This window comes from Trichoplusia ni, chromosome 11, assembly GCF_003590095.1.
Source record: "Trichoplusia ni isolate ovarian cell line Hi5 chromosome 11, tn1, whole genome shotgun sequence".
Classification (NCBI taxonomy): domain Eukaryota; kingdom Metazoa; phylum Arthropoda; class Insecta; order Lepidoptera; family Noctuidae; genus Trichoplusia; species Trichoplusia ni.
Window position 1 is genome coordinate 1,287,720 of NC_039488.1, and position 13,968 is coordinate 1,301,687.

The window sequence follows — 13,968 nt, forward strand, 5'->3', positions numbered from 1 at the left end:
TAAAGCTCTCTCCCTTGCACGAATATCACTGGAACAGATAATGTGGCTGATTAAAGCGATCGTGAACGTTGCCTGTTGGATGTCGACTGGTTGCTCGCATGATTTACAGTGATCGGGGGATGCATCTAAGCGCAAAGTGCATTTACACAGGTCGCTAGACGGCTTGCTAGCGGCACATTCTGGACACGTCTGTCTTTTTCAATAACTCGATCGCAAACTCTTTCTTTATTCCATGATCGCAGAAGGTCGTTGGATTTTCTGTCATAAGTCAATTTAGAAATTAGTTAAAATGTCTGCTCATTTCTCAAGTGTTAACTATTTCTATCTGGTACTGTGCTGAATCGTCTTTTGAAGCATCCTATTTTGCAGCACAAAATATGATAAAATTCGTAAATGGAATCGGTTAATTTTCAAAACCATTGTAACATTTGTTCGCTTAAATAATGGAACAATTGTCTCTGAAAAACCCAGACGTTATTTGTTAGTTGCTGACTTCATGGAATCTTCTTACAATTGAATAAACGTTTTTCAATTGCAACTTGATGATATGTATAGTTTTAATGTGAACGTGTGTGCCTGTATGCGAACATGAATGAACTCACGTACGTACAAAACAAAACTCAGTACTAAAACAGTGGAACCATTTATGAATTTAGAGTATGTTGGGATATCAATAGTCTTTTGAAAGCATTCCCAGACGGTTAATCTATTTTTAGAACATTGACTGATAAAAGAGGTATACAGTGTATGTTTGATATTTATTATATGGTTTTAGAATTCTCTGAGAATTGGCCGCAGATCATTTGGGGTTATCGAAAGATTGTTTTGCTGAATATTGGGGAATATACCAAGGGAGATTGTGATAAAAATAATCATGTACAGTACTTTTTAGGTAGTATGGGTATTTTCATCTTTCGTTACTCCCCCCCGAAATTAGGCCGTCCGTATCATCCTAGTATTTTCCGCTTTGATTTATAGGGTCTTGAAAACAACTCTAGGGAATAAGCCTGAGCTCGGACTAAGACTGCACGATCAACTTTCCGACAGGTCAAAACATTCGATCAAATCCAAATTCCTAATCTTCAGAAGTAAAACCCCTCCCTTATCTACCGACAAGTTTTTCCATCAAAAACCCAACCAGTATCCTAAAGAAAGGCTCTACAAAAGTCTGATAAATACTATGTTTCAGAAACTCCATACCATTTACACCGACACAAGTGGAAGCGATCCGTTCCGGTATGCAGCCGGGTTTGACTCTCGTGGTCGGGCCTCCAGGAACAGGTTAGTCGAAAGCAGCCTTAAAATGCAACAGACCCTTAATTTCCTGTTATCCGAATGCCGTTAAGTCCGCACTCACAAAACAAAGAGGTTTTAAAAGGAGGCTGTTAGCTTCACACTTACCGCTCCTGCTTTAAGTAAGACCTTCACCGTTGTAAAGATGAAATTACGATCTACATGGTACAGATCGCCATTTCGTGTTCACAAATGCTAAACTTTTCTTTCAATCTTTGGAGATAGGCTCCAATGATTTGTAATCGTGTCCTGTGTTTCAACCTTCGTTAAGTATTGCTATTCTAAGAAGAGAATATTAGATAATAATGAAATGATTGGTACACACAATACAATTGCACAAATTGACTGGGCACGATCTAATTCTGACGCAATTGGAAACTCCAAACATTTTGATTTGTTATATTTTTTCTAACAGGAAAAGTTGTTATGACGATGCTATAAGCTTTCTCTTTAAGACTTAATGTTTAAATTGTAATCTCTATCATCGAGCTCGACTTGACATATAAGAATAATAATAATAAAATATTTGGACTAATAACAATTGTATTATAAGTCTTCAGTGCTATTTTTACTCTGCCATCAATTTCCACAGGTAAAACGGACGTAGCGGTGCAGATAATATCCAACCTGTACCACAACTTCCCGTGGCAGCGCAACCTGGTGGTGACCCACAGTAACCAGGCCCTCAACCAGCTCTTCGAGAAGGTGGCCGAGCTGGACGTGGATGAACGGCATCTGTTGCGTCTTGGGCATGGAGAGGAGGCCCTGCAGACGGATAAAGACTTCTCCAGGTTTGGAAATAAACTATCTTTGGACTTCCTTTGAAAAATAGCCGATTAGAAACTTGGATTGTTTTGTGTTCATTATTTTGTAAGAAATCTCATAGAATATCTTAAACATAACAGTAAACCATACTTCGAACAAGCATGGAAAAAAAATCACATTATGATTTAAGATACTGATAATTATCTTCACAAATTATTTAACTATACTTCTGATTTAAAAAGTATAGCAATTACACCTTTGCTACAAATTGTCCAAATTATACTTTCGCCAGAAATATTCAGTTGAGTCAACAAAGCAATATTCCGGCGATCCGATAATAATGTTGACCCGAATACTAGATTGCCGTAGATGCTTGAAATTCGCCGTCACCGTGATTTACAGGTGATTTAGACGGTCCCACAAATATCATGCTGCCTGAGATCCATTGCCGGCTCTCAAATATCAATTCTGATACCAGATCTTCCTTACCCTTCAATGTATTGCAACTTATGCGAAATCTATCGCAGTTTAAATTAACCATTACTAGTTTTCGCAACGACGACGACATAAATTTATGGCGATGCAGATGAAGAAATATATAACTATACGTATGTATGTATACATAAATGCCCTCCTTTGTTCATTGGAGCAGAGCGGCGGCTGAATAATGTTGCTATTGTATTTCACTGATTACGTATTCAGGTTACCATATAAAAATGTTCCAGATACTTGTTTTCTTGCAAAACTGTTTACTTTTAAGTGAAATTTGTATGGAGTGTTAACTTTTTTTTTGTGGAAATGACATGGAATACTACAAGTTTACATAGTTCTCATTTAGTTATTGCCTCAGTCTTAATGCAAACTTGATAATTAATAATTATTGAATAATTATTAGTGAATAATTATTCATGAACTATAACAACGAATAATGATAATAAATATTGAGGTTAAGCAAAGATTGGAAAGGTCATAAATTTGTTAGGTGCCAAACAAAATTATTTTTCTTAAGCCTAAGCACAATCACTTTTGGGAATTCGCGATAGTTATATACCATTATAGTCCTACAAAAACCTACTCAAATTTCCTTTCATATGAAAGATGATTTATGGAAAATATGCGCACCGTACAGACCGCAGTATTTCCTTTTCAAATCAACTTGACCTCGCATAGGTTATTGACTCCCCAGCATCATGAATCGTTGAAGACTATCTGTGGAGATCTATTTCTAATTCCACGGACGTCACTTGACTAGACGGCTACGGTATGTACCGTTACGGCCGAGTCACATTTACCGCACTGTCATTCGCAAATAGTTTAAACTTATTGTTCAAAAATTCGCAAATGAGAGAAACACACTTACGCGTTCTTGACACCACACCGCTCAGACAATTATGAACTTTAAGCGCTTAGTTTGAAAGTCTTTTTTCTAGTGTCAACAATAAGACTCTGGGTACACACTTCACCATATATACGCCGGCTAAAGCAAAGCTAACGAAAACGTTTAGCAGTTTATTTCAGTTCTGTACGGATAACCAAGTGGTTGAGGTCACCACAAACCTACTGAACTAGACGTGTCGCGGGTTCGATCCCCGCGTTGGAGAAGCATTAGTGTGATCCACGAATGCTTGTCCTGAGTCTGGGTGTATTTGTGTATGCGGCTTGAATGTTTGTAAAACTCCCCGCGACACAAGATTAAATTCCGTAACGCGAGAGTAGTTTAAAAAAAATAAAATAATGTTCAGTACACGGACATGAAATATAAATAAAAATAAAATAAATAAATTGTTCTGAATCCAAAGTAAGTTGCTAAAGCACTTAAGTTATGGAATTCAGATACAACGAAGGTACCATAAGCACCCAGACCCGAGACAATATAGAAATGTGTATTTTTACATTGACCCGACCGCGGATCGAACCTGGGACCTCAGAGCTAGAGACATCTACAAACCGGTGCGGACGCCACTCGACCACTTAGGTCGTCATAATATGGCGTAATATTTCTTTTAACTGCAGGCTAATAAAGCAAACGGGGCCGACTAAACAAGGCTACGTCTCTCAGTATTGAGAGTCATGCGTCGAACCACTCGAGTTTAAGTGTTCCTTATCGAAGCCATATGCAGGATCGCAAATATTGCTGTAGGCGATCGATATCAGTTTAAAATTGGTTTAATGTTTTCAAAGTTTAGCGAATGCTTTTGAAGCGGAACCATTGTCAAATATGGATACGAACTCGGACTTCGTTACGAGGGGTTTGATTTTTATTTGAAGAAAAATACTTTAAAAAGGCAACAGAGCCTAACCAACATATATGTTTAGTTTGATCATTGTCATCCGTGAGTGATCTCAGAAACACACATCCACTTTTATTTACTTTATCTGTCTTTATTTAAATACGTGTCTAATTATTGTTTATTATAATTATTAGTCGGGTATCCCACTGCTGGGCAAAAGCCTCCCCTCTCTACTTCCAGTTGTCTCCTCTCATGAGCTTAATACTATAAATGTCTAATTATTCAACTCAATAGATTTTTACTTTTCTTACCTTTAGTCAATCCCATTACACTAAAAGTGGTCGGGATATCATATTATATAGAAAATGCGTCTAAAACCGATACACTTGAGAGCACGGCGGTATTTTTATCCGTTAGTGTTCCGAGAAGGCGAGTTTATTTGTTCCTGTTGGAATCTAAGTATACCACCGACATTCCGTAACTAAAACATTATAAACTATTTTGAGATTTTAGTTTAGGATTATGTTTTTGGAACGTGATGTGGGTTAAAAACATTTTCAGAAATTTCCCTACTTTGATTTTAACGAATTCACGATCCAGGTTTTCGACAAGGTGGACATTTTGCTCTTAATGAGTCTATCGAACAAATGATAAAAGCAAACTTCCCGACCCTCGACTAACACCATTATAAATACCTATTTAAATTTTTTGGACATGAACTATGAGAACACGAATTACATAATGACTGATATGAAAAAATATTAGTTGATTAAAGGCAAGCCGCGGGTACAATGGCGCCGTAATCTTAATTAATGACCAAACGTTATGAGCTTTTGAGATGAAAGCATATTGGATATTTCCTTTTTTGCAGACAGTACTTTAGTCCTCATAGGGCCTATAGCCACCTCCACCAAAAGTTATATTTTAACGGCGTTTAAGCCTCAAAGGATTCCTCAAGCCTCAAGCGGTATCCCGCGGATATACTAGTTTAGGAAAGCGTAATCCTATTTTTTCTAGATTAAAACAAACCCTTTGTTATTTCTAATCCCTCTAAGAACATGTTTGCAAATTTTCATGGCGATCGGTTGGCTATTTTTCGCGTGAAAGCCTAACAAACAAACTTACAGTCACATTTTTATAATTATTGGCAAGCTACTTTTATATTCTTAAGAATGTGACAGGGTTTTTCAAACAATTATATAATTTAAAACAGCGTCTCTCTTCCAATACCTATTACTTTAAGAGGCGGTGACACGCCCTTTGGTCGCCTTTCTGACTAGTTTTTTCGAAAATTTCAAAATTCTCACGTACCACTTTGAATTAGTGCTCCAACTCCACGAAAACAAAAAATATTTCTCAAGGGGAAGTTACACAGTGTAACTCAGCCTTTACAAAACATATGTTTGGTACGCAGACATATCAGACGCATGTTTGCTACGCATGTCGACATCCAATATAAATCATTATCATATATCATACTAAAATGTTTTACCTGTAATCATAAATAAGCAAACTGATTGAATAATTAACTCACTGAATAGGTAACTTGTTAAAACTATTGCAAACAAATGCTTCCTCGGTTCAAAAAACTGTAATTATGTTATGTTATAAAATTATGCAACGGTTTACTCACGCAGATTTATCGGGATTGCCCGACTAGTTTCGGGCCCAACCGAAGTCCTTACACATAAGCTATAAATTGTAGATTATATATGAAAGAATACTAGTACTCAGCTTAAACCTATGTACGTAGGTACGTAGTAGCTTACGTACGTAGCTTATTATTTAATCTTGATTAGGACAGACGTTTGCCCCACTTGATCTTACTAATTGGCTGGAAATAACACAGAGGTTAGGATCACATTAAGTGGTATTATGCAATCGGGTACTTGAGCAACCCACTTAAAGTTATTTTACCGACACTTTTCGCAGAAGCATGAATCATTTATAACTTGTAACTTGACAAAAAGTTGAAAATTCGGTTCGTACGAGTAAGGGTCGAATTATAATTATGTTTTTTTTTCCTGTGTCTTAACGCCAGATGTACCCTTTATTTCTAGAACAAGGCCGTGAGAATGTTTCAGATGATACTGGTTCAATAAAATGCGATAACCACTTGCACATCTACGAACAAATATCAACCCATTTTCTTTAACAGTTAAATATAATAGGTAATTTTCTAAGATAGCCTATACAGCTATGTTTAGAAAGTTTACATACTATCTTACCTTACCAGGCAAAATCGGGATGAATGGATCGCGCTCTAACTACAATTACATCTTTAAGAATACCTGGTAGACCCAACCTCGAATACCTCAATCTTACATTTTTTAGAAGAAAACTTCCAAAATCCTAATTCTGACTTTGCTCCGTTTGTCCAGATACGGGAGAGTGAACTACGTGCTGGCCAAGCGTCTAGAGTTGTTGGAGCTGGTGGGGCGGCTGCAGAGCACCCTGGACGCGGGCGAAGATGCCGGCGCGACCTGCGAGCTGGCGCACCACTTCCATGTGTACCACGTGCGGCCGCGCTGGGAGACCTTCCTCAGCAAATGTGCTCAGGACCAGGTACAAATATCTCATAAATACAGCTGTAGATTATAAGTGACTCGAAAGTAAGAAAAATCTACTTCAAATAAAAAATGCTTAGCCAATACGTTAACTAAAAAAATAATCAACATCCAATCCAAAGTCCTGACAACAAAAACAGACGATTTGAGAAGATCTTTCTCTTTGAAGTCGTTTGATACCTAAGTAGCCCAGTGACCCAGCCTTAAGCTTTTTGGTTTATCGATCGTTGCCTGCTCTTTGAATAGTCGGTGTTCAAGAATGGATTGCAAAGACTAATGATGATTGTAAAAAAATAATAGTCGAAGGGCCTAAACGAAATACTTGTCTATTTTGCAAAAACATATTCATTTCAGACTAAATCAGTAGATACGGTGAGCAAGGAGTTCCCATTCCACGAGTTCTTCGAAGACGCTCCTAAACCTTTGTTCCCCGGGAAGACTTATGACGAAGATATGGAAGTTGCTAGAAGCTGTTACAGGTAAGGATTGAACAATAAGTAATTATGTTATTATATTAAAGCTGCAATAAAGCCATAGAAGCCTCCCGAAATTGCATGTCGTTAGGTACTCATAATGGCTGTAAGGTAATGGTATAAGTTGGTTTACTGACCTAAAAAGAAGACTTGAAATATGTTAAGTATCATTATTAAATGATGTAACGGTTTACTCACGCGTATTTATCGGGGTAGCCCGACTAGTTTCGGACCCAACCGGAGTCCTACTACTACTAGTCCGGCTACCCCGATAAATACGCGTGAGTAAACCGTTACATCATTTAATAATGAATCAATCTCACGATAGTAATAGTAGTAAATAAATAGAAAAAAAGAATCAACATCTAGAAAGCAGTCGAAGATTCCTCGACAAAAAACATATCCTCAAATAGATTGAGATACCATACCACGTAAATAAAAACAGACATGAGCATGTTCATCAATAAATTCTCAGCTACGTAGTGTAAAGTTTGTCGGTAATCCCGAACCAGATCATAGAAAAAACCCCTTCCTGCTCTAGTGCTCAGTATAAGTGATAAAAAGCATTTTAATGATGTTTGGTCATGGTGGGCGTATAGCAATTTTAAAAGCCACTAACACTGACTCTGGCGTAAAAACATATGTTTTAGGGTTTTTATCACATCGGTAATAATGTTTTGAATGTGGCCGGAGCTTGCACAAAATAAAGAGGTGTGGAAGAGAAAGGGGAGGGCCTTTGCCCAGCAGTGGGATCTAAAGCAGGCTATATATAAAAAATGTTTGGAACTCTCCCAGCATTTCCAGGAATGATCTAAATTTAGATTCGGATTTTTTTACAAATTAATGACAAAAGTTTATATTGTGCTCATATTAATTCAATTCCAATGATTTTTTTTATAATTATGTTCCTTTTAAGCGAAGAAAAAACAAAAGAATTAATTATTTATGTATTGCTTTACGTTCTAGTCTTGTAAAATATCGATTCTATTTATAAATGTCTATTTAAAAATACAGCATACAAATCGAATATAACGACACACCTCCTTTCATTAAGATTGACTCACAAAATATACTTCCGCGTAACAACACAAAGATCTATAGTCATAGTTTAATAACCTCTCGCAAGTTGAGTAAATAGTTCTGAATGCGTGAAGCCTTAGAAATCGTAAACATTGGACGAGTTTGACTGTCAAGGTCAAGCCTGGCGGTTTGCTTCATTGGACTTAGTGAAGGTCACAAACCGCTACCTCCGTCAAGCGTTGGAAGCGTTGAAACGTTTTGTTTTCTTTTTGCAATATTTGGACGAACTGCGAGGTCAAAATATATTGGTGCATACTGACGTGATTAAAAATACAAACAAATTGAGAAATCCTTTTAGAAGTTGGGTGAAAAATGCAAAAGATCGGATTGTTAAAACATTTTTTTTATCCACAGGTACATTGACCATATATTTGAAGAACTGGAAGAATTTCGGGCTTTCGAACTTCTACGATCAGGATTAGATAGATCCAAATATCTTTTGGTAAAGGAAGCGAAAATCATAGCCATGACATGTACCCATGCCGCTTTGAAACGATCCGAACTCGTGCAAATGGGTAAGTAGCAATCACTCTAGTTCAATTTCCACAACAATTGCAATTGGTATTGATACAATTACGTGTAGAACACGACACAAGTTTTCTTAGTATCGTTCATTGAAGAAAAATACTGAATGAATAATGAAAATGGATCAGGAAGGAAGTTGGCCGTATACTAAAACGATGCCGATGATAAGTCAATATGACTCAACTTTTGTAATTACGCCATGATTTCCGTATAGATAAAATCTGTTAAACCTTTTTTGTAGCATCTAAACATAGCACTACTACCAAACCAAATCAAGTCAATTGTGTCATTAATACATTTGATATTTTATTCGGATAGACGAGTTGCAACCACGCAAAACCCTTTTGGCACAACATGTCGTGGGTTCGAACCCCGCGTGCGAATACTTGTTCTGAGTCTGGATGTCTTGACTGCTTGTATGTCTATGAAAACCTGTGCAGCTTAGGGATTAAATGGCTTAATGTGGAAGTCGTTTTGAAAAAAGTGAAAATTAAAATCAATTTATTACATTTTTTTTTTTATTAATTTGTCTACATTTTCACGCAAAATATTCGTCATCAGAATGTCCTTCACCCCTAATACTTTAACGCTTACACAGGTTTCAAATACGACAACATATTGATGGAGGAGTCAGCTCAGATCCTCGAAATTGAGACGTTCATTCCGTTGCTCCTGCAAAATCCCCAAGACGGTCGCTCCAGGCTGAAGCGGTGGATTATGATAGGAGACCACCACCAGCTGCCACCCGTCGTCAAGAACATGGCCTTCCAGAAGTACTGCAACATGGAACAGAGTCTGTTCACCAGGATGGTTCGGCTCGGCGTGCCCTATGTCGAGTTGGATGCCCAAGGAAGAGCGAGACCAAGGTATCTTTTATTCCTTTTACCTACTAAACCCCCTTTCAAAAAATCCCGAGTCCTGTGTGAAAACTTTACCTCCTAATATTTTTTTTCTGCCTCAAATTGATGTAAAACAAAGAGCAAAAATATTGTTTTCAAATTGGTCATGGTTAGACATTCTAGAGATTTATAAAAACAGAACGATTGTATTCCTATATGCATTTTCAATTTATTCCACCTCATCAGCCCACATGTTGCTGAATTTATAAGAATTGAATTTTGAGTTGGCATCTTGTTTAGTATAGCTAGATGCCTGCATATTGTAAGGCTAAGGATAAATAGGCGGACGTGCGATATCGTACGTTCGTTTTGTTTACATAGCCTGGTTTGCTTACAACGATTACACATCAGATATTTTGTGGCGATAACGTGGTTTTTGACGAGGAAAAACTATGGCAAATTCCTACATGCCTTAAATTCTGCCTGTACTAGGAAATTACATAAAGATATAAGAATTTAGAGCTAATTCCATTAAACACCATAGCTTTCTCAAAATAATTTTGATTCGTCTTTCCTTATGAACTAGTTCCTCAATTTCTTGCACGCCTTTTTCCCGATTTTCCCACTTAGTGATTTGACCATGACTTTTATGACGTAAGCGTAAGGTTCAAATTGCCATAATTTATTCCACTGTATGATGTAGACTAAGGTTAGAGCGATCATTCATACTTGACCTTCAATCTTAGCATCTCATATGTTTTTCTGCAAAACGGTTTTCTTAATTTACATTCATGTGTCTCGAGGTTCATACATAAATATTTTGTAATGGATCAAGATGTCGCGACGTTGTGTTGTATATTTTTATTGAGATATTCAGATAATAATTTCGTTGTTTAAGTCAAGCTATGAAAGGGCTTGCTTGGTTTTCATTACTATATCATACCACTTAACTTATTTTTTATTAGATTAGTATAATTAAAGTCACTATCATTTGGATGTATTAATGTTCCGAGAACACATTTTTTGTGTTAAATAGATAACTCTGAACATGTTTCTTTTCTGTAAAATCGTTAATTCTAAAGTCGTTGAATAAAAGCTAATTTTCTGTCATCATTAAAATGTCGTAACATGTTATCATAATAAGTAGAAGTTTATATTCTTGTTTTAAAGTAAAGGCCCATCATTATGCCTATAGTTAAAACGTAAAAAGTTCAAATATTCATTTATTCTATAAGTTTTTGGGTGACAGAAATCAACGTATTAACAAAATACTAAGGTGGATCGAATAAGGCAAGAAATTTCATACCCCATCTATACTAGGAGTTGCAAAACCGACGTAAAACGTTCAATGGTTCTTCTAAAGCAGTTCTTGGATTTTCATAGTATTGTTCCGATTCCACGAATCGCACTCGTCATTGAAAATCATTAGGTTCTGATGACTTATGACTATTTATTGTGATGCTGCCACAGATTGCTGCTCAATTGATTAATGTCCTCATGCAACTGTGTTGTATAATGCATTGCTAATTACGACTATGCGGTCTTAGAACTTACCAGAATTACCCTACGTTAAGCTAGTATGAAAACTACATACACTGAAATAAAATAAATCTGAACAGCATTGCACCTCAAAATATCTGAAACATGATGGAACTTAACAATTGAAATTTAGTGTCGTAGAAAATCTAAATATTATATCCTAATATATCTAAATCTCTACCTTATATCTCTACCCAAGACCAAACCTTATATATAACCTTATATCTCTACCCAAACTTAATATTTTGAAATACATCCAAATTATTAATAAATAACATCCAGATACAGAATACACAATTTTTTCCTGGGTGGGAATCGAACGCACGACCTCCGGTATAGCCGACAGGGCAGTTTCACTACTGCGGCAGTTTTACTGTGAAAGATATTAGGCACTCTGATGACGTCGGGACATCATCAGGGTGCCTAATATCACAAATAGAAAACAGCTCCAAAAAATCTTCAACTTCTTCTCATTCTCTCTCCATCTGAACAGCCGATAGCAACAGTCCAGATTTTAATTCTACACCTTTTACAGTATCTGCAACCTATACCGGTGGAGATACCTGGCTCTGGGCGACCTGGGCCACGTGACCCGCCTGCCGGAGTACCGCGCCGCGAACGCTGGTCTGCGCTACGACTTCCAACTCGTCAACGTCGACGACTTCAATGGAGCCGGTGAGACGGAACCGAGCCCCTATTTCTATCAGGTATGGAAACATTTTGCCACACGCACAACATGATTTTCAGAGCAAATATATGCTTAACATTGTCATCATCCTAGCCTTTCCCCAACTAAGTTAGCGTTAAGATCGGCTACAAGACTAACCGATTTCAGCTAAGTACCACTGTTTTACAGGGAGCGAATGCCTATCTCACCTCTACTCAGTTACCTGGGCAATACGAAACCCCTTAGTCAGGCTGGTTGCCAAAATTTCTAGCTTTTGAATACCCGTAATGACTGACAAAGATGTATAAAAAACAGAAATTTAACGTACCTTCCGAAAAACTGTGGAACTCGTTATGACTTAGCTCATCCAACCACGGAACGACCGTATCAAGTGTAGTTTAACCTGTGATCAATCAACTTGTGCCAAAAATTTTAGTTTAGCCAGGACTAAACCTTAAACTTTAGCTCTACATGAGCTGCCCAAAAGTGATGCCGCTCCGAGCTGTGATTCCGCGCCTGCAACCATTTCACAATATGGGGCTGTAAAAGGTCATCGCATTCCTTTATATATCTTCTACTTAATGCCCTTATCCCTTTCATTCACGTTCGGTGCAAAGCTTTTTCTCTTTCATTCTTTCCTGTCACTCGGCGCGCCATCAAGAGCTCCCTTTTGTTTAACTCACTTTTCACACATTTTCTTTTCCTAAAAGGATGTTTTTTCTTTCTATTGCCCGATTTCTAATGTGCTAAATATAATTCTACCGGTACCATCAATTCAACATCCTTGTTTCTCGAATTTCGACATAAAATGTGTTTAACTCAGAAATCTGTAAATTTATATTCATCATCAATTAATAACTTCTCACTCCACGCTAGATTCAAAATTCTTTGTTAATAGCATATGGATGCTAATTATACTTAAAAGATTAAAGGCGCTGTTTTTCAATTGTTTTTTTGTTCGTGCCACATGTGGGCTACGGCATGCAGACATATTTGCGGGTGTTTTTTTGTGTGAAACTTTAACTTAACGCTGCGTCACTGTGTTTAAGGAGGCGTGCTTTAAATCACGCGGTCATTCCAAATGATGCAATCATTTGATGACGTTAATGAATGACTGATCTTGATCGAGTTACCGATTTTGTTATGCAATTTTTTACGTTATGAGGAAGCCAATAAAACGTACGGATATTTTAAAGCCAATGTTAAATGCTCTGAAATAGGTGGACCTTACCTATATTTTAAACTATGATAATCTAATATTTAAGCTGAAAGATGTTTCTCCTCTAAATATTGATTAAACAAATCGTTTCCCCATATTTAAAACAGATACTAAAATATTAAGCGTTCAAAAGCAGCTGGTTGTAAATATTGGAGATAAAGATCAAAAATATTCATATATTAATAGTTTGTCATCATCTTATTACATGTCTCATAGGACACCTCATAATCTTACTCAAGGGTCCTTTTAAAGCTATTACGATCGTTCGTGATCTCAGTTTTAAATATATGCTATAATACAATCGCGATTCATTAGTTCCACAAATCTCCATTCTTAGCCCGCTTACTCAACCATGAAACAATACTTAAATACATGCATAATGTTCAGTGATAAAATCAAGGTATGCAATGGAGTAAGAACCTCCTTTATTTCGAACTCTACAATAAATTGTTTGTAATTGTACCCTTAGGATCTAGATGTTCGATTTTAATCTTCCATTAAAAGCAATGAAAATCAAATTTTACAAGTCTCGTCCGATTTGGCTTATATTCTGTTAATATTTGTCTTCTGGTTTATGACATCATATTCTGTTCAACGACTGATTTAACATTCGTTACACTTTGGTATTTGTTACCTAGTCTGTCATTACTGGATCTGACTCAAACAATTTAATCTTTAGCTAGGGACCAATATTAATTGGTGGGTGGGAACTTATAGATAAATAATTAGGTCTCGGTATTTGTTCATTATGCCTTGTGCTGTTCCTTGAA

General features: G+C 36.8%; 1 protein-coding gene across 1 annotated transcript in view; it reads left to right on the plus strand.

The window, feature by feature from the left end:
• The window catches only part of LOC113498637 (RNA helicase aquarius-like), a 35,246-nt gene that overhangs the window by 8,075 nt on the left and 13,203 nt on the right, over positions 1-13,968 (plus strand). Inside the window, exons 11-17 of the mRNA XM_026878725.1 lie at positions 1,190-1,281; positions 1,886-2,084; positions 6,671-6,854; positions 7,211-7,335; positions 8,764-8,924; positions 9,533-9,800; positions 11,848-12,019. Of these exons, the coding sequence (XP_026734526.1) occupies positions 1,190-1,281; positions 1,886-2,084; positions 6,671-6,854; positions 7,211-7,335; positions 8,764-8,924; positions 9,533-9,800; positions 11,848-12,019 (1,201 nt within the window). The remainder of the gene's footprint in view (positions 1-1,189; positions 1,282-1,885; positions 2,085-6,670; positions 6,855-7,210; positions 7,336-8,763; positions 8,925-9,532; positions 9,801-11,847; positions 12,020-13,968) is intronic.